Source organism: Mycteria americana, chromosome 5, assembly GCF_035582795.1.
Source record: "Mycteria americana isolate JAX WOST 10 ecotype Jacksonville Zoo and Gardens chromosome 5, USCA_MyAme_1.0, whole genome shotgun sequence".
Taxonomy (NCBI): Eukaryota; Metazoa; Chordata; class Aves; order Ciconiiformes; family Ciconiidae; genus Mycteria; species Mycteria americana.
Genome location: NC_134369.1, coordinates 31,931,040 through 31,954,442, shown reverse-complemented (window position 1 = coordinate 31,954,442; position 23,403 = coordinate 31,931,040). Strand labels below are relative to the sequence as shown.

The following is a 23,403-nucleotide window of genomic DNA, read 5'->3' as shown; positions in this document are numbered from 1 at the left end:
AGCTTTACAAGGCTGTTTTTGATCTCACACTAGTTTTACAGAAAGCTTCTATGGTTCAGTTGTCTTAATCCTGATTTACGTCCCTCACAAACAGTAGAAATAACTCTAAATGCTCCAGATAAAATAGAAACTTCCTGTTCTGTGGCACCAAATTAAATACTTTCTTTTATCCTCACTGGCAAACAGCAGAAATTCATTTGAAAGAAAGGTAGAAAACTACTGGCTGTACTGAATCAGCCCAAAAGTCCATTTGCCCCCGTACCCAGCCTCTGACAGCGGCCAGTAGCAGACGCTTGGGGAAAGCACATAACCTGAGGGCCAGCATGTAGCGAGATCTTACTGGTATATTCTCTCAGGTCTCAATAACCTGTAGCTCAAGGGCCTCTCAAAATGGAGGTTGTACCTTTTTAGTAGTTTTTAATGGATTTTTCTTCAATGCCTTGCAGCTTTTTGAATCTCTTCTCTACTTTTGGCATCTATAACATCCTATGGCCATAAGCTCCAGAACTTGGAACCAAAACTACTCACAGCAGTCAAGATGCAGACATATAATGAATTTAAGCAGTGGTATAACGATGTTTTCATTTAAACTCAGGAGTAGTTAAAATGAACTGCTGAGAAGATAAAAGTGTACAGCTTTAATAACAAGAGTATAGATTATTCCCTATGTGGAAAAAAGGCTGGAGAAAGGAAACCACATGAAATAATCCACCATCTGAGCAAGGGGGAAGAGGGAGGAAAGACGACTTCATGTTGTCCATTTTACACACAAGGAATGGCTTGAAAAGGCCACTAAAGTCAGTGCTCATAGTTATGTCTTGCTTTGGGCAGGACACAGAGAAAACAGAGACTTGCTTAGGCACTCAGTGAAATGATTCCACCTTGTCGAGACTAGGCAAGCTTTTGCCCTGGGAGAAGTTATGATGACACTCCCTGGAGGACCTCAGCCCCGTGTGCGGACTCTAGGAAACTTATTGCAGCCACCACCCGTGGAGCAACGGTTCCTGAGCACACATTTCATGTAACCTGCTGGCCAAGAATGGTCCCTGGGCCACAAGACTAAGGCAGCAGCACAGGCTTCAGCATGTGGCTGCCTGCTCCTCCGCGGGCTACCCAAGTCCTTCCTGCAAGTCTGAAAATGTCTGAAACCAGTATCTGCAAGACTGTCCTGGTTTTGTTTCCACCTGTAATTTAAGGTGGGACACCGATCTACAGAACCTTAGATACTCCTATCTCTGCTCTTCTCTTTCACCCTGCTATTTCTGTGAGAGTAGTAGATCCAATTCTGAAAACTGGGCCCAGCTTTTAAAGACACATGCAGGCCACTGCCTCTGCAATCCAGTTTTCTCATAGTCTTACTTGATTGCTTTTCTATTTAACCTTCAGGGTGTGCCATGAAATCCACCTTTTTTCTCACGTGCTGGCCTAAGAAGGTAGGGAGCAGTGAATTTCTGGAAACACAGTTATAGTTTCCACAAAGCCAAGAGCTTCTAATGTTGACACTGTTCAAACCCTTGAGCCAAGTTAGCTGCTTGTGTAGCTACTACAGGTTCCAGGGAGCTGTGCCAGCAAAGAATATCTGGTAGCTAACCCAGAGACTTTCTAGTGAATGCCTCTGTGTATTGGAAAGTGGATAGATTCAGACCAGCGCTCCAGCCAGCTGCCCCTGTTTCCTTCCAGCAAGCCAAACTTCTCAAGGAATCACATGTCAGGAGGGCAAGGAAGTACTCACACATCTTCCAGGCACTCTGGCGGCTGCTTCAGCCTGTTCCCGCTGATGAGGTAGTTGTAGATTTCTGCATTCTCAATGCCAGCATAAGGGGTTTGCCCTCGGGTCACAATCTCCCACATGGTCACCCCAAATGCCCACTGAAAGGGAACAGCACACAGAACAAGTGAAGAGACAGTCCCCTGCTTGCTGGGGTGGGGTTTCAGCATGCTCAGACTGTGCCGACCCTCCCAGCCTGGGGTAATGTCATGTGAGTAGCAGTGATGCAAGGACTATCCAAACTCTAGCTAGAAAACAACGAAATGACCCAGCTGATGCTGACACGTCATCTTGGGAGACAGCTGAAGGCCTTGTTCAGCCCCATCCTCCAGTGGAACGGGGAAGATTTCGGAGCTCCTGCTGTCTTCCACCTGCAGACCTCTCCCAGGCATCTCCTACTCATGGTTCTTTAAGGCATGCTGTATCAGCTTTGTGGTTCCCAGCTACATGAAGATTTTGATTTGGGGCTCACAAATCAGCTGCTTAATTCATTGAGCCAGATTCTGGGTTACTGGAAATGTACAGGCACAAATGAAAGTAGAGTTTAGCCAATAAAGCAGGGCAAGGAACAAACCACTTACGGCTCACATTCATTTGTGCTCTGCACTGCAACAGTCATACTTGTACATTTAAATCTAAACTGCAAGGTTTGTTAGGTGCAAAAAATTATGATTTTCATAAGCAACCCTGTCCAGTGCCTATTGTAAACTGGCTGAACTAGCGATCACCAATCACTAAACACTGTCTACAGTGGTGGCAGCAATCACTGGCCAACACAGCAGCTGAGCTAGAAGGCACTCTTGGTGATCTCTTCAGGGGCACTGTGACATGGATAACTGGGAAGGCAAGTCCACAGGTCTGAAGGACAAAACTAATGTGAAACTAGATCAAAAGGCAGCAGGGAGGAGGGGAGAAGGTATCAGAAGAAGAAAAACAAAGGGAAAGGAAGCAAAAATTTCAGATGAATGGGTTTAGCCTCACTCTCCAAGGGTGAAGTTATGGGGAGGAGTGTCTAAGTACTGATATATTCAGAGTCTGTGAAGTTCCAACAACGCCTCTGTAGGATGAAGTACCATTGCTGCACTTGAACATCAGTGTTTGGCTTATGTGTGCTTCAAATGTCACCATGAAATTGTCATGCAGAAGAGAAAGGAAAAAGAATAAGAAAGAAGAGACTGCATAAAGAGAGAGGAAAAGGAGGAGAAGGGGAAAGGTGAAGGAGGGGATGGGGATAACCACTGAAGAATGAAGGACCAAAGGACAAGAGGAAAAGGGTTCATGTCTTCTGCCACTCGTACACATCTTTAGTCTTGAGTTCTCAAAGCACCCAAGGCAGAGGTGGCACTGTCCCTCAAACACAAGGCAAACTCCCCTTCCCATCACCAGGGCCTTTTCAGATATACAGAAGCATTCTTCCACTTCTGCAGGAATACAGATAGTCCCCAAATGCACCAGAGCAAAACTCACCACATCACTGTGAGTTGTGTACAGATTATCCGCCAGACTTTCCAGAGCAAGCCACTTCACTGGCAGCTTGGAAGCACAGCCCTGACGGTAGTAGTCTCCACTGTAGATTTTCTTAGAAAGCCCGAAGTCTGCAACACTCACGTTCATGTTCTCATCCAACCTAAGGGAAAGTTTTAATGACTGAGAAAAGCATTTACTGGCTACCTCAGGCAAAAAAGAGGTATGTCCCTGTCTTCTAGCCAGAGAACTGAGGTTCACCAAGTATTGCCCAGAAGGATAATGACTTCACCCACTTGGTGACCGAAGTGAAGCAGTTTAGTGGTCTCAAATCAATTCCTTGAGACTAATAGGGAGATAATTAGGACTCAGGAACTAAGGAAATGGCCATGCTCAGATGGTCTACTCTGTCAGCCAAAGTGAACTCAGATGCTTTCTGTAGTTTCCAAGATTAACAGAGGACATCTGTAGTGCTCATTGCTACCGCTAAGGCCTACACTCTGTATAGGCAATCAAAAAACACAGGTGCTTGCCTAGACTGTCTATTACAACTGCTCAAACTAGATCTGCAAGATCTTCTCTCCAGGCCTGGTTAATGGTCTAAATTGCTCTGTCACCCACTTAAACCTAGACATGTTGGTAGACAGTGCAGGTAAAAGCCCACAAAGACTTCATGCTCCCAGGTCTCATAAAAGACTCCCTGCTTTTCCCAGAAGATATGATGAAATAGGCATTCAGCTTCCTCTGAAGGAAGTCTGTATTTTTTTTAATGTTTAAAAATAGGAAATCAGTATGTGTTTCTCATAAACGTCAAAGCAGGCTAACCCATCATTTTTCATGACTATCAGGTTCCTGTCTGTACATGTGGACATTCAAATGCCTTTGGAAATCTGTGTCTCATTGTGGATTTTACTGATTGTCGTGGTTTTGTTCAGAGGCAGAGTTCTGTTTGTCAGAATGGGTTGTTCCTTACTCTGTTCTCAGGGAAGAAGCAGAGGGGAAAGGATATAAAAGGACTTTTCTTCCTTTCAAAGCAGGCAAGGCAGTTTGGGGACAAGAACAGCAATGTGGGATCACACAGTGTGTTCAACATGCAATTATTTCTAAAGGCATTCTCCACATAAGCCATTCTTCACAAGCTTTCAGGGAAATTCTACATTTCTTATATTGTGATAATCAAGTCCTCAAAATAGATACAAGAAATTCAGATTTCAGGCTACAAGAAAGTTCCTTTCTCCTAACACAGCCAAACCCATTCTCTCCTTTTGGTTACATTATATTGCAGAACAAATAGCCCATGCTGACACACAGCCATTACAGTGACTAATTACAAACACACATTGTAATCAACCCTATGAAATACACGTGCAGACCAATGATGGAAAAGTTCCTTATAAATAGGTTCGATTTGGAAGCTCAGTGGGACATTAGGAGTTGCTCCCTGCCCCCAGCACCCCCACCCCCACCACACACCCCCACCCCCATGGCCATGGCTCCCCTATGCCTCTTGTCACTTAAATGCAAGGACCAGCATCCTTGGCCAGGATCCCTCCCCACTTCTGCCATGCAAAAGGCTTCTCATCCCTCTCTCACCCACTCTGGTCTTTCTTTTCTCTAAAAACTCATGGGCCACTTACATGCAGTTCCGAGCTGCAAGGTCCCTGTGTATGAAATTTTTTGAGCTCAAGTACTCCATCCCACTGGCAATGTCAATCATGAACTTGAGGAGTGTCTGAACAGGCAAGTTCTGAAAGAAATAACAGTTTAAGTTCTGTTCCTGGAAGCTTTCAAGCGTGTATGGCAACACTGTAAGATTTGCTGCTAGATTACTGAGCAGGGACGCGGGATATAGGGAGGGGATGGAATGGAGGAGTTGGTCCTCAACATGCATGGAATTAAATACTTCAACATCATATCCCACAACTTCCTCTCCTATCAAAACCTGGGCATTTGCCAATGCCTTTGGGACCCCAACCCTGAACTAATCTCAGTGCATTCTCTGAAAATCCATACCCTCCCAGAAGGAATTCTACAGTAAGACTGACTTACAAAAGGGTTTTCCCCAATCCGTGACATCAGTAGAAAAGCATGAAGGTCTCCATGCTTCATGAAGGGCAGGATCACCATGGGAATTGGGAGACGGCCCTTGGGACGGCTCCGTAGACTGACTCCTAACGAGAACACACACAGCAAAGGGGTTTTAGCAAACACATCAGTCCCAAGGGGAATCTTACAGGCTGCTGTGCCTTTCTCTTACAAATCTGGAGGAAAATGTGTAGTTTTGGTGGGTTGGTTCCGTGCTCCAAGCTCCTTTGCATGTCCTCATGCCAGGAGGTGTTAAGATACTTCTAACCCCATTTACTTCAGAGGCAGTACTAAGTGCCCAGTAGCTCAGCTCTCCTTGCAGGACTGGCTATAAATGTTTCTAGGATCACTCCAGACCAGACAACCCCAAACCCCAGGGTCTGCAGAGCAATCTCCACATTCTGGAAATTGCCCATGTTCCGTAGTGCCCACCCATTAATGTCTTGCTTCTTAGCCAGTATTTCGGAAAGGCACAATCTCCCCTCCCTCTATTTCTCTGCCAACCCACCTGTCCACATTTCACAGCAGTTCAGACATACCTCAGCCACCCAAACTCTCCTGTAGTATTTGCAAGAACCAAAGAAATGGCTTAAACAAGAGATGCTTATTGCTGGTGTATGAGGGCAAGTGTTGTGAGCACTTACACGCACTCCAACTCCCTCTAGGCCTGGGAAGGAGCAATGCTGATACACGCAGGTCCCCAGGCAGCACAGCGGTGGCTGCACTAGCACTGCTGTTGGACAGCACTGGGGGTGAGTACGTGAGGCTGTGTGGGGTTGTGCAGGACTGGGAGGTGCTCTGTGGCACTACAAGCAGCAGTGCTGGCTTACCAATCAGTTTAGTGACATGCGGGTGGTCAAACTCCTTCATACATGCAGCCTCTCGCAGGAACTCCTCAATGTCAGTTGAGGTGAAGATGTCCGCTGGAAAAAAAAATGACTGTCAGTTTTCCTCCTTTGTGGGTGGCTCCAGGGGACTTTACAGATAGTGATTATCAGAAGCTTGTTCTTTGTGGCACAGCACATCCTCTCAGACCTACAGCTAGATGAGCCAGTTTACAACAAAGCAGAGCCTGACACTTTCTCCTGGGATGGGCGGCAGTAAGAACACTTCAGGGACATCTGGTAAATTGATTCTCGGCAGAGTAAAGACCTGCTGATTAGCAGCTCTTTTCTCAGTAACAACTTTCGTTGGAAGCCATGGAAGTCATGTGTGGGTTAAAGACTAAGAATTAATTGGCTAAAAGGACCTAAACTACAATGTCGGGGAGAGGAGACATCACACAAAATTAAAAGAAAATGTTGAAACCGAGGAGATAGCCTGGAGCCCCTGGCTGGCATGGCAGACCCCAATTCATCTCTGATAAGGATGGCATGAAAGATCAATGCTTTTACATCTCTTAGCATGATTGAGTCTTCTAAAGTGCTAGAGCTAAGATTTCTTAAATAACCACACTACTGGAGAGCTTGAACCAAATGCAGCAGTGACATACATGAGCACAAATTTGGAGTAAATGATTTCTCATTGCTACTACTCCAGATTTATGGAAGTATATCAATATAATCAAGAATTAGCCCAGTGGACTAATTCCCCCACTGCTGCTGCTGAATTTAGCGGGAGTCCTCCAGTCCTACTGCAAGATCAGACTTAGACCTGTGGGGGAGTATTCACATTATCTGCTTTAGGCAAGTAATTTAAATGTGATTCAGAAGACAAAAGTAGATTCCCTTTTTACAGTCAATGGAGAAAGGAAGGTGCCTCTGGAGGGTGACAGTTCCCTAGTTAGATGCCTGAAGGTAGACAGCCTGACTACACAAAACAGCTTGCAAACTGATTAGGATTACTGTTGAAACCGGAGAAAATGATGGAACTTACACTAATGTAGTGTTAGTGTATTTGGTACAAACTGGTATTCTGTGGCAGCCAAACTCAGCTCCAGAGATAAGCGACTGTGACCCTGCTTTAAGGCAGTCACAGTTAATTTTTGCCTTACAGGCAACAGGGATGAAATAACATAGGTTAACATATATATACATACACGTATGCAATACTTGCTTTTATTAATAATACCTATTAATTGCTTTTCTTGTTACAGACTTCTGCCTGATGAACGTGTTAGTTGCCCTTGTTATACACACTCATCAGATGACAAATCAGAAGGGAGTTAGACTACTTACTCAAATATGCCTGACTGAGATGAGTTAGCTCGTTGCTGCATTCAGCCCAGATACTCTTCTGTTTATTCTAGGATATATGCTTGGAGGAATACCATCTTTCACTGCGGAATTATTAGGGCAAAGCAGACCTGTCTGAGCTGACTATGCCACATCATGTAGCGCTGTGTTGAATCAAGCAACTGAATGAGATCCTCTACACACAGAAGAAGCTGTAGCTATGACTTGGTTTTGGTTGCATTCACTACGTGCTAGGTGCTGTACAAGCAACTAAGGTAGTATAGGTCGTTCCCCGAAGAGCTTCCACTACAAAAAGATTGACATGAAGGGGATGGGAGACAACATGGGTAGAGTGGCTGAGTGTGAAGCTCAGAGAGGAGTAAAGAGCGTCAGGGGATGTTTGCCGGAGAAAAAGACAGATAGCATTTAATCTTTCCAACCTCTCTTCTCTTAAGTACTTCAGGTAGCCCTGCTCCCACTTACCTTTCAGCATCTTCACTGCCACTTTCTGGAAAGAGCCATCATCTAGCTTCAGTAGTGCCTCTCGAACTGACCCAAACTCCCCTGTGAAATGACCAGAGCAGGCAGTGAGGGAACAGCTTCTTGTGAAGAAAGTATGATTCATGGCAGGTTCACTCCAGGGGTCACTGGCAAAGAAGCTGAATAACCCTAAGAAATGCAGCTACCAGCTTCATTTTTCATTCTGCAGTTCCAGCCAGCAGCTTTCAGCATACGTGTGCCTAGAAGAGGTAGCACTACCAGTAGACAGAGGCCACTGTGCTGGCAGTCCAGAAGGCAAAGGAAAACAAGAGGGAAAGAAAGTAATCCTCTACCAGATGGGTGATGCAGAGTCAGAGGATAAGCTGGCATCCCAGGCGGACATTTCTGGGGAAGCCGTACCATGAGGGATGAGTCTGAGTGAGGCTCTGGTTAGAGAGGGAGCTATTAGCTGGCGCAGTGAGTGGATGGGTTGGCTGAAGAAGCTCTCAGTGCTGACAGCCATCTGAGCTGAGTAATGGTGCCAGGACTCAACCATTTGAGACACAATCAGGCCTCATCTCTCAAAACTCAGGGAATGACTTCTATGAATCACAGCTGACCAGACCAAACATAGAACACCTACTTGTGTGTGCGTGATATGCTAATTCACTGGAGGAAGTGTTTACCCTGGTGTGTTCTCTGAGGGAGATAAGAGGAAATGCAACTGGCCAAACCCTCTTCAAATTATTTTAGCCTGAAGTGGCTTTATACCACAGCCTCTTTGCATTAGATCTGGCTCTAGATTTGCTCTCCCTAATTTTGTAACTGCTTAACCCACCCAAAATGCATTAGTATGAGGAACTCTGGTACTGCAAAGAAGGAAGCAAAATATGGCACTCGGGACACCTACCCCAAAAGCATTACCTCTCCACTAGCTTTTCACCAGCGTCCTTCACTACTGTATGGCACATGCTTATTTCACAATAACCACGAGCAGTGGATCTGATCACAAAAGAGGAAAATGGGAAAGAGCAAAGGCATTTTGTACTGCTTCTGTATTACGGAGCTGTTGCTCAGCTGCAGAGTCAGCAGAGCCCAAGATAATACAGTCATGCCATCATAATCTGTATGCTGAGTGTGGGGTTGGGGGAATGGGGCTGACAACACAGACCAGATCCTGCCAGCTAGCATCCTCCCACCAAGGCCATCCCCAGGGGCCCCCCTGCAGTCGATTTCCAGTTTTTTACCTGTCATGGGGACAGCCCAGTAAGGTTGAAGCAGGATCCCAGAAACTGGCCAAGAGCTGACACTCACAAACAGATGACATAGCTGTTTAAGTACTTAGCATTGTTAAGCCCTGTGAGACCACTTCTGCAGGAAGGTCATCTTCCTGCTCTGAAAGAAATGCATTTGTTCTGGGAAGGATGGAGCGGAAGAATGCTCCCAGTGGGAAAGGGTCAAAGAAAACTGCAATAAAACTGGTCTTATAAAGAAAAGGAAGCCAAACGCTTCAGCTTCCTTTTGCTTATGACCCCTGACTTACGCTCCTCTCTTAGTTATTGGCTTTATCACGACATGTTTTCACTTATTTCTAGAGATTGCCTTCAGCCTGAGAAGTAGAGAAGGATGATTCAACAGTTTGCACACTGGTGTGCCATTTGGGAAATCTAAATTCAAAACCATCTTTTCACACAGAGTTTCTGGGCCAATTTTCAGCGAAAGTTAAATGAGAAGCATCCCATCTTTACTCTGGCCATCCCTCCTGACCTAAAAACCTCAGAGAAATGTTAGGAGCACCTGTGTGGGAGATCCAGATGGAGATCCACAGTCAGAAGAGCTCCTAAGGACATGAACTAATGAGGACAAATGTCAGCAAAATTCAGTACCTGTTCCAAATGTGTCTCTATAAGAGCCCAAACTAAAATCTGGAGTCAAACCACCCCAGATGTTGAGAATATCTGAAACTGAATCAACATTTTTTTCGAGGGGTTGGAGTGTTTGAGGTAGATCATCTCTGTCTCTGTATTGTCTCAGCCCGTTTAATACTTGACACATGCTTATGTAAATGGGAGGAACTCTATAACACCACTTTGTTAGTAGAAAGAGCAGAAGTTTAATTGAATATTCCTTTGTTTAAATCTCTGAAAGAAATTCACACACCAGTGAATCAACAGTACTTTGGAAAGCTGAGCATAGCCTGCAGTTCATGACGCTGTAGAGCCATATTATAGGAATGGATTAACCAATATCCTCTTAGTTATGCTAATCCTTTGAAATGTTTTATCCCAGCAGAAGGGACAGTTCCATTTAAATTGCCATCTACAAGCAGAAGGAGAGAAACCAGGCTGCTTATAATTGCTTCTCCCTACTCAACAGTAAAGGTAACACAAGTGGGACTTTCAACATAAAGCCTTGTTCAGTTTTGGTTCTTACCCTTGCCCAACATTCTTCCCAAGGTGAACTGCTGCTCCTGGATTAGGACATCTTTGAGTTTCGTCTTCAGCTCATCACTGATCCCTACACTCTCCACTGGAAAAAAAACAAAGGAAAAGTCAAATAAGTGATACTTAAATATTGTCACAACATCAAGAGTCACCTGCTCTAATCTCCATCTCCGATTCCCATACTGTAAGCAGAAAAACCTGAAAAAGAAAGAGTTTCCTTCCATGCCCTCTAGCCTCACCACAGACAAGAGTCCAACAACTTTCAACCACAAGAAAATGTACCAACAGTACTGAAAGGGAGAGGATGTGATAACACCACCCTTAAACACTCCAAGAGCAACAGGAATACAGAACTATTGTAAATAACGCTGAAAAGACAAAATCCAATCAGAAGGGACATTGATAGACACTGGTACATACAGCTTCATTTAAAATGATGGAGCTGCACCAGTTTTCAATGACTGGCCCTCAGACTATTTCCAGTACAGTACAAGTCTCACAGTACCTGGCTGAGAGGGTAACATAATGTCCAACAGTTTATGGTCACTAGATTTAATGGAGAGACCTCTAAACCCAGGGGAGCAAAGTCAAAGACAGCTGGAGCATCAACCTAACCCAGCCATGCAGCGCTGCTACAGAGACCCATGCCCTTGCTGAACCAGGAGACAGAAATGGATCTTCTTAACTCTGGCCATTCCTGGGACTCAGTCTCCTGTTTGAGAAGTTACTAATTCCTGGCCTCCCAAGACTGATCAATTGGTTCATGCTTGTAGCACAGCTTAGCACACTGAGTTTAAAGCATATTGCTAATATTGTTAAGCCATATTTATCTCACTGTTGCATAATATTACAGTCGAAGGAGTCCCTGAAACTGGGGCAGAGGAGTGGCGAATTTATGCCTTGCACTAATATACACAATGACTGTAGCTGTAATTAGCAAGTGCTATGTAACTGGTATGGCAACAGCAATTCTGGCCTTTCACCTCTGCCACCCACAGTGTTTAAGCCTCCTTGTAAATTAAGCCCATGTTCTTGATCCAAAAACATCAGTTTCAGGGAAAACAAAGAGAGAGCATAGTACATGCATGAACACAGCTTCTCAGGCAGAATCACTCAGGTCATTTTACTTACATGTTGCTTCAATGAGCTCTGGGCCCTCCCTGTTGAAAGACCTGGCAGCTCTGAAATGGACTGCTGGATCCCCTCTGCCAACCACACTGCCAAAGGCATGGCTAGAAGGCAGAAAAGACACACAGGGCCATGATTACATGGGCCATTCACTTCTAAGAGGGTGTGTTGAACGGTATGGATGACTTCTCATGCCTTGCCATATAAATACTACAGACTGTTTTGTGTAGCTGGAGCGGAGGAACGATGGGTTTATGCTGCCTTGCTGATGCACGGGGTGGGGGTGGGAGCCTTCCGAAAGAGGGGAATCACTCGTCCGAAGTGCCTGGGAGAAGCTGCAGGGTGGGGCAGGTTGCAAGAGTAACATAAAGAGAGATGCTGTTGTGAGAAGGAGGTCTGGGAGACTCTGAAAAGAATGGGAACCTTGCTTGCAGCAGGGAGCAACCCACAGCCAAGTGTCAGAGGTGATGGGAAGGAAACTTTCCTGGGGATCCAGAGGGTTCTGGGCAGTCAGGAAGTTACAAGCAGCTGCTAGACTGAAAACCAGCATGGGATAAGGGGCCCAGCCCATACGAACACAGAAGATGATTAATCTGTGGGTCTTTTCTCTTTGAATCTCTTAAGCAGCAGTGCTAAGGACTTATAGAATTACCTTGATCTAGTTTATATTTCCATATTCTAATAAAGCCCAGCTATTGACATAACATTTTTTCTACTGTATTTTTGGTGTTTTCATTTTGAAGAAAAGGTAGGGCACTTTCCTGCTAGTCTCTAATCCAGGGTCACCCCCAAAATTGTGAAAAAACAGTTATCCAAAGAAAGTGCCAAGAGTACTCAATCTACAATGCTTTTTGAAAATTAAGTGAGTCAGAAGCCACACTGGAGGAGAAAGCAAAGATCTCTCTAACCAGCACTAGGAGAACCTCCCTTACCCAAACCGAGTTTCCTTTCTTCTTTTTCGAAGGAGAATAAGAGCCAGGGCAACAGCCGTGACCAGAGCTGTGAGAATGCCCAATGCCACAGGAACCCAGGATGTCCCATAAGGAGGTTGTCTCTGTCCACCTAGATGATGAAGAAAACACCAGTCAGGAAATAGAAGACTGTCAATGGTAAACAGACCATACTGGGGTACTACTTCTTTTTGGTTTTAAATGGAAAAGCCATGCTGCTGGATCTGGTGTACACAGTGGATCATTGTACACTGGAATTTGGCATAAACAGCTACTCAGCCAATCATCAGAAAAACTAGCTGTTTCACACAGCAAAGGAAGAGCAGATGCATCCAGTTATCAGAACCTATTCTTAGTTTTGAGCCTCAAGAAAGTAAAAGGCGCTGCTCCTGATTATACTACTTTACATGAGCTCATGATCTGGGGTGCTTTAAACTGGAGTCTCAAGACAAAAAGGTTGCTTAATATGAGCATTTTCTGTGCAGGTTTCACCTTGTCCTGTTTGAGGCAGCCAGCAGATCCTTGACCAGGCTACACAGTACTGCCTGAATGCCAACCAGATAACATTTTGAAAGACAATAGAGAAAGACAATTGCCTCATGGCAATCTGGTTGAAAATATTTACATTTCCCCTCTCACCCCTCCCACAAAGAGAAGCACCCCGTGGGACTTGGTATTGGCTGTAACTTCCCAATGTTGTTGGTTGGTTGTAACTTCTCCCTGTCTCTCTACCAAAGAAAAGGTGAATTTTAAAAAGTGCCCCGCGAGTCAAGAAATAAGTTAGCCAGCATGCAGGTTTCAATCCTGGTCTAATATTTGCTCCCAGAATATGTATACTTTTGACTACAAACTGTCTACAGAAGAAATGGAGATGCTGCCAATCTGAGTAAGCTGCCAGGCAAGGAAGATAAGCAATATGGTTATGAATAAAAGAATATTATCTATGCTTGGCAAACAACAGATAAATTAATCCAATTCCCTGAGAGATTTCTTCTCGAAATACAATTACTAAAGATTAAATGTGAATTTGAATGGGTTTATTAAAATCTAGGATAGCCCTCATATCTCCAAATTGTTTAAAAGCAAACAAGAACAGGTAACAGGTCCCTAAGCACTTCCTTCATCTTCGTGCTCCCTTGCTCCCCGTCAGCAGTTGACTGTGCTTTACCAGAAGCTAAGCAAGAATCATCTTTGACAATGTAAGTAATCCTATTATGTTATATGTCATGAGAGTATAAGTAAACCTGTCCTTAAAAGAGATGTTAGGTTAATGGGCTGAGATTTGGATGAACCTCTGCATAGATGTACGTGAAAAGGAGTCAGACATCCTTACTGGCAGAGTCCTGGCAGGTAAAAGGCTTCTAAGGCTTGATTACTAGTTACATTGTCAAGCCTTATCATCCAAGTTTTTAAAGAAGCAATGTTAGTCTAATAAATAGGTAGAGCTTACGGAAACAGAATTCTGGACCACTGAGGAAGCAGACTAGTACTTCTCCACTTGAAACAATTATCAGAGCTTTAGCACGTATTTTCCAGCATCTTATCTCCTTCAGTGACTTACATATTTTCCCACCCAGAAGGCTTTATAGGCTCTGGGTTTTATGATACTCCCTCTTGCTGCACCTTTTGACCTGGCCTTCAAGGCTGCTTATAAGGAGGGAGAGGGATCAGAAACAGAAGTGGAATGAAAATACAATGAAAGGTAACTCCAACCTTATCCACAATCCCCAAGCCAATCACTTGGGCTATTCCTGCCAGACAATCAGGGCAGAAACAATTAACAACACTGATGTAAAACGTCCTCTCTGATAGTTAACGATAAGGTTTCCTTCCCCCTGTGGTGATGCAAACCTCTCTCCACCTATTTTTCTAGTCTCTGTCTGCTAGCTGGCCTGGTGAGAGAGCAGGGATTTAGGTCACCTTCTGGGGGGATCCCTCCGAAAGGAGGATGGATGAAAACAAAACAAAACTAAATTATTCTCCCTGTTTCTAAACTGCTAGAGATCAGGAGCCCACCCCACAGTTTATAGCAAATGTGTCAGAAATAGAAATGAATGTTGAAATTCACTGCTTCTCCTCCTCTGCCCCACAGATCACTGCTTCTCACTTATGCCACTGAGCTAGAGAGAATGGCTGCAGCCCAAGTAAAGACTGAGTTGCCTCTCCTCCCCCAACTCTGCCTCTCTCCCATCTCCTGTACCCTGCTTTTCCAACCGGCATATGCCTTAAGACTGCACAAGGCAGAGAGAAGACAGTATTATTAGATGAGCTTAAATGAGTATTTAGGAGTCCTTTGATGATGAGAGAACCCCTTTTATTTCTGTAGCAGGTTTTATATCACAAAGGTGTGCAAAGGACGTAATCCAAGAGTCTTCTCCTGCATACGATCATGAAGATTAGAGAGGAAAAAGCTATTAGACCATTCTGTTCCTCTCTCTGCAATGAAAGAGCGAGGTTTCTACTGAGAATGTTTCTGAGAATATTAAACCAATCTTTGTTAATAGTGCACAAGATCTCTGCATAAGCAGGGTGGAGCTCCCACTAGCTTTGCTGTGATGACAAATACGACTTAAAGTTTATACAAGCTTAGTCATCCTTACTGCCGCACTGGGAGCTGGTCAGAAACCAGACCTGGCATTTCTCACATAAAGCAACCAGTGCCAGTTTGCTATTTTAGGAAAGGAAGCGACTTATATTTTCTACCAGGCCTGGAACAAAACTGCAGTCTTTCTGCAGCTCTGCTGTTTAGGGCCTGTCAGTGTTTCCACAGTGAACCTTTATTTCCAGCCTGTTATGCTTGTGAAAAAAATATATGTGCTTTCAGAGAGCATTTGGCCAAAACAAGCACCACTCCTGATGCCACTTTTTTGAAGTGGTTTGTAAATAAAAACAAGCAAACTTTTTGTGCTTTCAGGATTATCCCATTCCAGCTCCCTGTAAAATGCAAACCCTATAATTCCCTGGGGCTTCTTGCCAGTGTTGGCCACTTTCCAAAGGGATCTTCTAGTCCTTTCAGGTACTTTTCTCTGTATTTGGGTGCCACAGAAAATAACTGAGCAAAAAGCAGAAGAAAAAAATTGATGGAGCCAATGCCCAACCTCTAGTAGAGTCAGCTTCGGACCTCTGCACCCCTTCATTCTGCTTTAAATAATTTGAGGGCTTTGATCCCACAGTGACTGTGTGCTCACACATAACCATCAGTACTGACTTCATCACAAGAACCGGGTTACCAAAGGGCTTTTCTGAGTAATGTGCACATTAAAACCCGTATTAGATGCACTACTGCAAGTAAGGCTACAGTTCTCTCCTGGTTGCTCTGCCCCTATCCCCCACCTCCTGCTTGCCTGGGAACCCCACTCTAGGTTCCCGCTGCCATCCCTAAGTGTGGAGGGATCAGGAGGGATCAACGTCCATGTGATTCCTCAAAAGACATGTGGGCTGGGAAGAGAGCAGTGGCAGATGGGTCAGCACCAGAGATTAGAGATTGCTGTCTCGTCCTGCCACAAGCGCTGGGAACAAAACCTCAGGAGATTGTGGGATTTTTGCACGATCACACCTCACTGACTTCTTATCATCAGTCTGTATTTTTATTCTGAACATCTTCCTCTTCGTTGTTTTACAGTTTCCTTGACAAGCAGCATTCTTCTCTCCCTTCATCTCCCCATATAACATCCTGCCTTTCTCCATAGCCTGACTCCCATTTCCCATTCCCTGTGAAATACAAGCAGCAAGCAAACCAGAGCAGATGGGCCTAACTCCCCTTTATCACTAGGAATGCACTGCACACACGCATGTTCTTTGCTCCCAACACACCCTTCCACATGGTCCAGACTGCATGGTACAGCTTCTGTAGCATCATCTCCCTCTTCTACCAGTAGCTCAGCTTTTCCATGGAGAGAGCTAAACTGGTTTAATATAAACACATTCAGTAAAACCATTACAAAACCCCATGTGGCCATGGTTTAAATCAGGCTCAACTGAAACTAGTCAGGAATGGCTTAGAATTAAATCAAAGAAGAGAACCTATATTAGAGGAGTTTTCTGTCACATTTACTCTTGTAAATGTGTGTGGCTTAAGCCTAAATGAAGGACTTGAAACCTTCATTTGCACCTTTTCTGCTTTATCTCCCCTTGCCCTGCTCTGCACTAAGCACAGCAAAAGCCTGTTAAAGAAGACACAGTAGTGGCCAGAAGCTGTTTTGTTTATACCAGCTCTTTTAAATATTATTTAATTTCTACTCTGCTTGATGAAGTGTGCTGTTGTATAAAGCCATGTGGCTCAGTCAGCTGTAAGCACTGAAAAGAGAAGAGTCAGAGAAAAACAGCACTTCCAGCACTTCTGACTTTTTTCCCCAAAGTGAAGGGAAGGCAGTGGACGCTCACCCATAACCTCTTGGGCTTCAAGCAGGAAGAGGTCACTCCAGGGCCCGCATCCTGCAGAGTTCAGCACGCACACCCTGATGATCAGGTCTTTGAGAGGATTCCACGTTGTGAGATTAGCTTTTGTATCCTGTACGATCATCTCCCCCTGAGAGCAAATGGCAACAAACTGTAAGCTGTCTTAAAAGGAATCTAGTCTAAAACTTCACCTTTAAAACTAAACCAAAACATTACTGTGTCCTTCACTGGTGCTATAACAAGGGTTGGGAGTTGTGATTCCTGGGTCCTAGTCTCAGTTTTGCCACTAACTTGGGCTGTCATCTTGGGTTTCTCTTCTCAAAAATTGCTAATAGCTTCCCAGGGTGTAGGGAAGATATGAGGTTTAATGATTTCCTCCTTTGAGGTCCTTCCATGAAAGTTGCTATAGAAATGCTTTTTTTCTGCTATTAAAAGATACGCCTCCTTCTTGTGGTTTAAACACAAAGATGCGCTAACATATTGCAAAGCAAAACTGACAGTTTTAATCCAAGGGAGGAGTCTGTCTTTTTTAACTTGTTGACCAATCCCAAATGGCTTCCGAATTTCATGGCCAATTTTCATTTAGGATGGCAAGGCCAACATATTTTCAGTAATTTTGTGGATCTTCTTTCATACACATAATTTGCAGCAAACCCATGAAGATTTGGCTGCCACCACTGACACAATGTAAATTCAATGGGAACTCAAAATATTGTCATTCAAAGTCAATGACGCTGACCTAGTATGAAATGGGTCATGAAAAAAAGGAAATAAATCTCTCTTCCCTCTAGCTGTCTATTATTACAGGCTTGCTCATCATTAATCAGCACTGGCTAAATACATATGAAGAAGTGAGAAACCATAAGAAATGCTGTGAACTTCAAAGGCAGATAGATACCTGGGAAAGGTCAATGCTGAAAAACAAATGAAAGGCCGTCTACCCTGACAGGGTCCTTTCAACTCCCTACATATTGTAAACGAAATAAAAGAATCCACAACCTTCTTTCTGTGATTTACAGTATAACTCATTCACTTGTTAAATACACCTTTGCTGCTAGGATTTGGAAAGCCAAGTCCCAGTCACAGGAGAGGGAAAGCCCAGATCCTGCAGCGTCTGAGCTGCCTTTGGGACAGCACTAGAAAGAGGCAGAGACAAACTGAATTCTCTCTATATTGTCCTTGTTGTACAAGGAACAGCAGAGAACTGGTCTGTCCGCAGATGAAAATTCAAGTGCAGGAGTTCTGAATATGCCAGGAAGGGAGAAATGGGCCTAAATCTTGAGGCCAAATACTGAGGAGTTGTGGCAAATCAGAATAGATCCATTTACACAAAAGCAATGCCAGCAATCTAGTCCCCTGGTATGGATAAGGGATGAGGGGGCCTAATGCCTAGAAAATTTAATATGAGCATTCTCCAACTCTGTGCCCAATGGCTCAGCTACCCTCTCGATCTGTTACCTGAGTTACGTTATCCTGAATCCATTCCAGCCTGTATCCTAGGACATTTTCTTTCAACACGTCCGGAGCCACACCTTCCCACTCCAAAATCAGACCAGGATCTCTTTGGGTAACATGGATATTTTGTGGGGTGCTGCTTGGAGCTGAAAGCAGAGGACAGAACACCATCACCCTGTGCAGGAAAATAAGGCACTATCCACAGTGAAAATGGCTGAAAAGACAGTTTTCACCCTCTTTCCAGAGATCAGCCGGAAGAGAGAGTGTGAGGGGAGAGAACAACTTCTGCAAGCCACCAGCACTCTGTTTGCTTCAAGGGGAGAAGACAAGGTCGGTCAGCATCTCTTGTTTCTTTCTGAGACCCCAAGAATCTCAGCGAGCCAATGGGACATAGGCCCAGCATGCAGAAGCCCCGTGGCTGGATCAGCTTGTGTATCATGCATCATTGCTGTTAACAACATTTGACTGCATATTATTATTTTATGCTAGGCGTTAGGAGACCCTTAGAGTGGACAAGCAATCTGACAGTATAACATTTCCTGCACTTCCGAATTAGCAAGGAGGAGTTCAATGAAGTTTATCATCGTTTCTTTTTCAGATTCAGAACTGCTTTCCTGTTCTTGTCTGCTATTTGCTTACCAAGCTCCAGGGTCTGGAAATAAACCCTGTCGGTGAAAGGGGAGCTGCCCATCTCATTGCTGCACTGCACACGAACACTGTAGTTGGTGGAATGCTTCAGGCCTTGCACACCGTAGGCAAAGGGGGGCACTGGGGTGACTTCAGTGGAGACCTCCTGGCCGTCTGGTGACTCAGCTACCTGTGCCAAGAGTGAAACGGAGAAGACCGTTACCATAAGCCATGTCACTAACAGGTCCAGAGGGATAAGAATCCACTTCATGGTTAGTTTAGGAATGTGTAAGAATATATATGGTACCAGTGGTGTTTAAAATACTGAAAAGGGAGTTGTCAAACTAAGAATCATGAGCCATGCCTTTATTTGGTTTAAGTGACATCACTCTCCTAACTCTGGCAGTACAACAACTTTCCACCAGCTGAAAATTTGATTCCATATTTTAAAACATTTGCTTACCTACATTACAAATTCTACAGTTGATTATTATTTCCTTTAAAGAAAACTAAATGTTCTTGTTGCTTTGAGTGCTAGCAGCTGGCTTCTGAGGCTTGTCTAAATTTTGGCAATGCACATTGATAGATCAACTTCCCTGTTGCCTAGTTCACCTTTTTCTCAACTCCTTTTCCTGAAGTTTGTATATTTTCAGTTTTATAGTGGATTAAAGACACGGTAGACATTGGTGGCTTGGTTCAACTAAACTGTTTCAAATTAAACTGAAAAGAAACTTTTTACCACCCCTGCAACCCTTCTTTTTTTTTTTTTTACAAATCTGAACTTTTAAGAAACATGACCGTTAATTTAAATCTGATATCACTGTGTGCTTTTAATGTACAGACAGGTTCGATGTTCCTGCTTTTGTACTGACAATAGCAGAAATCATTGCATAGCTCCCAGGCTCAGTCTATCTTTCTTCTCAAATGCATATGAAGTAGCAAAGCTGGGAGTAAAAGCAAGGTGTACTGACAAAAGTGAAACACTCATGTGGACTTTGTATTCTTTATATAGCAGTCTTTCTCCCTTTCTCTCTGCCCTTCTGCTCATTCTCACGCACACTTTTGGCCCACTGATTTATTCGGCTAATAAAAAGGAAGAATCTCAAGTTTCCTTAATAGAAAAGCATATTGTTGTCATTATCAGTGTCATCCAAAGAAGGGAAAAAACAAGCAGACTTTTGGGTAAAACCCTGTCAGTTTGGTGATGTGTTTCTGTTCAACAGTCTGAAAAGTCTGGGCTCTTACATCTGCCCCCTTTACGCCCTGGAACATGGCTTGTGTTACAAGTCCCTGCACTGTCCCCAGAAGCAATCTGCCTGTCTGAACATGGTGCTCTTGGGGCACCCGCTGCAATTCCCAAGTGCCAGAAAACCACAGCCAAGTTTCAATCCCCTTTCTCATTCTGGGAGGCTCGGAGCAGAAGTGCAATGATGGGGAGCCAGGAGCGTGTGCATTTTCGCATGGCAATCTGGGTCAATGTCTCTCACAAAATCTCTCAGTGTGGGAGACAGAGGAAGCACGGCTTTCTGTCAGTGGAGGGTTATGGCCAAGTTACCCTGCTCCCAGATCCAAACGCAGGAACTTCGTCCTCCCCAAACAGAACAGAAAAGGCTTAGAAAAGGGGTGAGAGACTGCTGAGTGGACAGAAACTGAGCTGCTCTGATTCAGCCTCTTTTCCACGTGTCCCATCCCCCCCGCCCCTGCCCCTGCCAGAAGTGAGAGGGGGAACTCAAAACCCAGGGTGATTAGCAATGCAGCATGCCAACCAGAGAGAATAGGCTGTTCCAACTGGAGATAACTCGCATTGTAAAACAGAGGAAGAAAACCATTTTTGACTGCGAACAAGAACAGCAGCAGCAACAAACTCCAGAGATTGGGGCCAGCTATATTCAGGCATTCTTTCTGCCAGTGAGTTAAAACAAGATGATGGTTTCTTTTACTTATGAAAGGGAATAAACATCAGAGCATGAAATCTCTGGTTTCCTCCCCAAGTAAAAACAGGACTGCAAGTAAATTAGCTAGGCTGTTTCCAGCATACTTTGTGTTTATAATCCTCCTCTACATAGCTGGCAACACCCCACAGAAATTCCACTCCAGCTCACACTGCTGCTGTAATCAGGTAGGGAAAGCACAGGGGCCCAATATTCACACCTGGCAGATAAATCCATGGGGAATGTGCCTAGCTGTGTTTGCATGGCCTGCTTCAGGAATCACCATTTCTTTTTGACACTTGGTTACCAGCTGTTTGATCTGATTTTACAGTTAAGTGTGTAATGCTAGAAACTAACTCTGCCTGAAGCTGGACATGTAACATTGTTCCCAGGAACCTAAAGAAGCAGTCCAATTTTTCAGAGATGTTGAGTACTAGCACCCAGTAGAGCTAAAGGATATTATCACCCTTGATTTTCTGGGCAAAATTGGTCTTTGACAATGGAAAACCAATCAAGATTTAGAGGCAGGGCTTAAAATTACTCCGAAACATGCAAACAGGCCTGACTTTGTATCAAAAAGCCCAATCTGTCCCCTGCCTCCATCATTCTCACCTTCCCTGTTCCACATCCTATACCTTGCAAGCTCCTGATCCCTTGGGCTCACCAGTATGTCCGGACCCCAGCATTTCCTCTGGCACAGCAAAGCACAGGGCTGAGGTGGCATAGGAGTCACAGGCCACTGCACTGCACTGGAACAAGTCCCCACGGGCCAGCTGGTCCACACTAGCAGGACTTGTGAGCACCCTGCAGCCACCCAAGGGCACTTCCCAGAGAGTGATGTGTGCTTCACACGCGCTGCAGTGTATGACTCTGCATGGACTAGCTGCCACGGAGCACCCGATGTGATAACCTGCTGGAAGGGAGAAGGGGGCCGGACTCAAATTCTCAACTGGACACTTCATGCTCAAAACTGGCCCTGCTGTTCGGTACCTATTTATGCCCCGAGTTGCATCCTGTTAAGTTCCCATGTTTTAGAACTGTGGAATAAGAATTCAAACACTGCCACAAAGCAGTTAGGAGAGCAAAAGATGTCCCAAAGCAGTTAGGAGAGCAAAAGATGTCCCAAGCAGTGTCGCGGCTCAGGGAAGTCCCATTCTTCATGCAGGGCAGGGGATAATCCAGAGGGGCCATACCTGAAGAGTGCAAGAGTGGAGGGGTGCACGGCCATCAAATCCTGGCACCCAGACCACGCTGGCATTGCTGCTGGTGACTTGGCTTACAGTTACATTGAGAGGCGGGAGAGGCATGGCTATAAAGGAAACAAAGAGACCTTTCAGTATACACAGAACTGAGCAGGTATTCACTTGAAAATGGCAGAGGCTTGAGGCTAGAAATTATGCAATGAAATGACTAACAGCAATGGTACAGTATCACATCTTTAGAGAGCGTCCCTGACTGTTGTGAATGAAACTATTACCTTAACATTGAACAAGCTATTGTCATCCATTCTTTAATAGTCCAGCATACTTGCTTGATGCATACAGGCAGCGGTTGATCTCTTTGATAGCCATGCCAGCGTGTGATGTTTTACACCTTGGCTACTTAGCCCTCTTCCCTGCCCCCTCCATTGCAATGCATGACCCAGCTCTGCGCACACAATTGCCTGTGGACCTACATTGTGAACCAAATGAGGGCTTTAAAAATCCCTCCCCTGGTTCTCAGTCCAGCCCCCGAAACCAGCTCTGCCAGCGCCAGCCGACGGGTGGTTTGCTGTAGCGACCCGAATACCCTGCAGCTGGGTTCACGCCGTGAAGTGCTGCCTCCAGGTGTCCATTACAAACCCTTCCTGAAACACCCCGAGATGGAGCCTGGACTGAAAACTGTGCCTCCTTCAGGCTTGGGACAAATAAAACTCAGAAAGCACTCTCTGTTTTATAGAGGAGCAATTCGAGGCAAAGGGAGTGCCTATTATGTGGCTGATACCACACTACAAATTAAGGGCAGAGCCAGGAACAAAATCAGGATTCCCAGACTGGCCATTTAATCAGATGTTTGTGCTTCCTACCACCACAGAGCAGCACCAGAGCGCTGCCCCTCCGCTCTCGCTCTGACCAGACACCTCCTCACTCCAGGGGCCTCTAGTATGTTGTCGCGTTAACCTGAGCTCTTTGGCTTCCTTTTAGGATTCTCAGTGCTTCCCTTTGCCTTCTCTTTTCCTCCCACTGTAATTCCACATAGTTACTTCCTATTCTTCCCAATATACCCCTCACCATCTCTTTTTCACTCCCGAGTCTCTGTTTTTATTTAGGGACCTCACTCCTGAAAAAATTACCAGCTTCATGAATACTAACCTCTCCCCTGACCTTTTGCTCGTTTTAAAAAATCCTACGCTGCTGCCATGAGTAATACTTTTCCTGCAGCACCTCAACAAATTGTACCCTCAGGAGTCCTCTTTCAAAAACCCAACAGTCCTCAGGACAAGGCTCTGCCTACAGACCC

General features: G+C 44.8%; 1 protein-coding gene across 3 annotated transcripts in view; it reads right to left on the bottom strand.

The window, feature by feature from the left end:
• The window catches only part of TYRO3 (TYRO3 protein tyrosine kinase), a 43,729-nt gene that overhangs the window by 3,648 nt on the left and 16,678 nt on the right, over positions 1 to 23,403 (bottom strand). For 2 of the 3 annotated variants that reach the window (XM_075502751.1, XM_075502750.1), the window contains exons 6-18: positions 22,098 to 22,213; positions 18,986 to 19,163; positions 18,350 to 18,492; positions 16,877 to 17,021; positions 12,476 to 12,605; positions 11,547 to 11,647; positions 10,405 to 10,500; positions 7,975 to 8,055; positions 6,148 to 6,240; positions 5,282 to 5,403; positions 4,870 to 4,979; positions 3,236 to 3,395; positions 1,733 to 1,869 (exon numbers count right to left, since the gene is read on the bottom strand). In XM_075502751.1, the coding sequence (XP_075358866.1) occupies positions 1,733 to 1,869; positions 3,236 to 3,395; positions 4,870 to 4,979; positions 5,282 to 5,403; positions 6,148 to 6,240; positions 7,975 to 8,055; positions 10,405 to 10,500; positions 11,547 to 11,647; positions 12,476 to 12,605; positions 16,877 to 17,021; positions 18,350 to 18,492; positions 18,986 to 19,163; positions 22,098 to 22,213 (1,612 nt within the window). The remainder of the gene's footprint in view (positions 1 to 1,732; positions 1,870 to 3,235; positions 3,396 to 4,869; positions 4,980 to 5,281; positions 5,404 to 6,147; positions 6,241 to 7,974; positions 8,056 to 10,404; positions 10,501 to 11,546; positions 11,648 to 12,475; positions 12,606 to 16,876; positions 17,022 to 18,349; positions 18,493 to 18,985; positions 19,164 to 22,097; positions 22,214 to 23,403) is intronic. The other variant, XM_075502752.1, reaches the window with a different exon arrangement.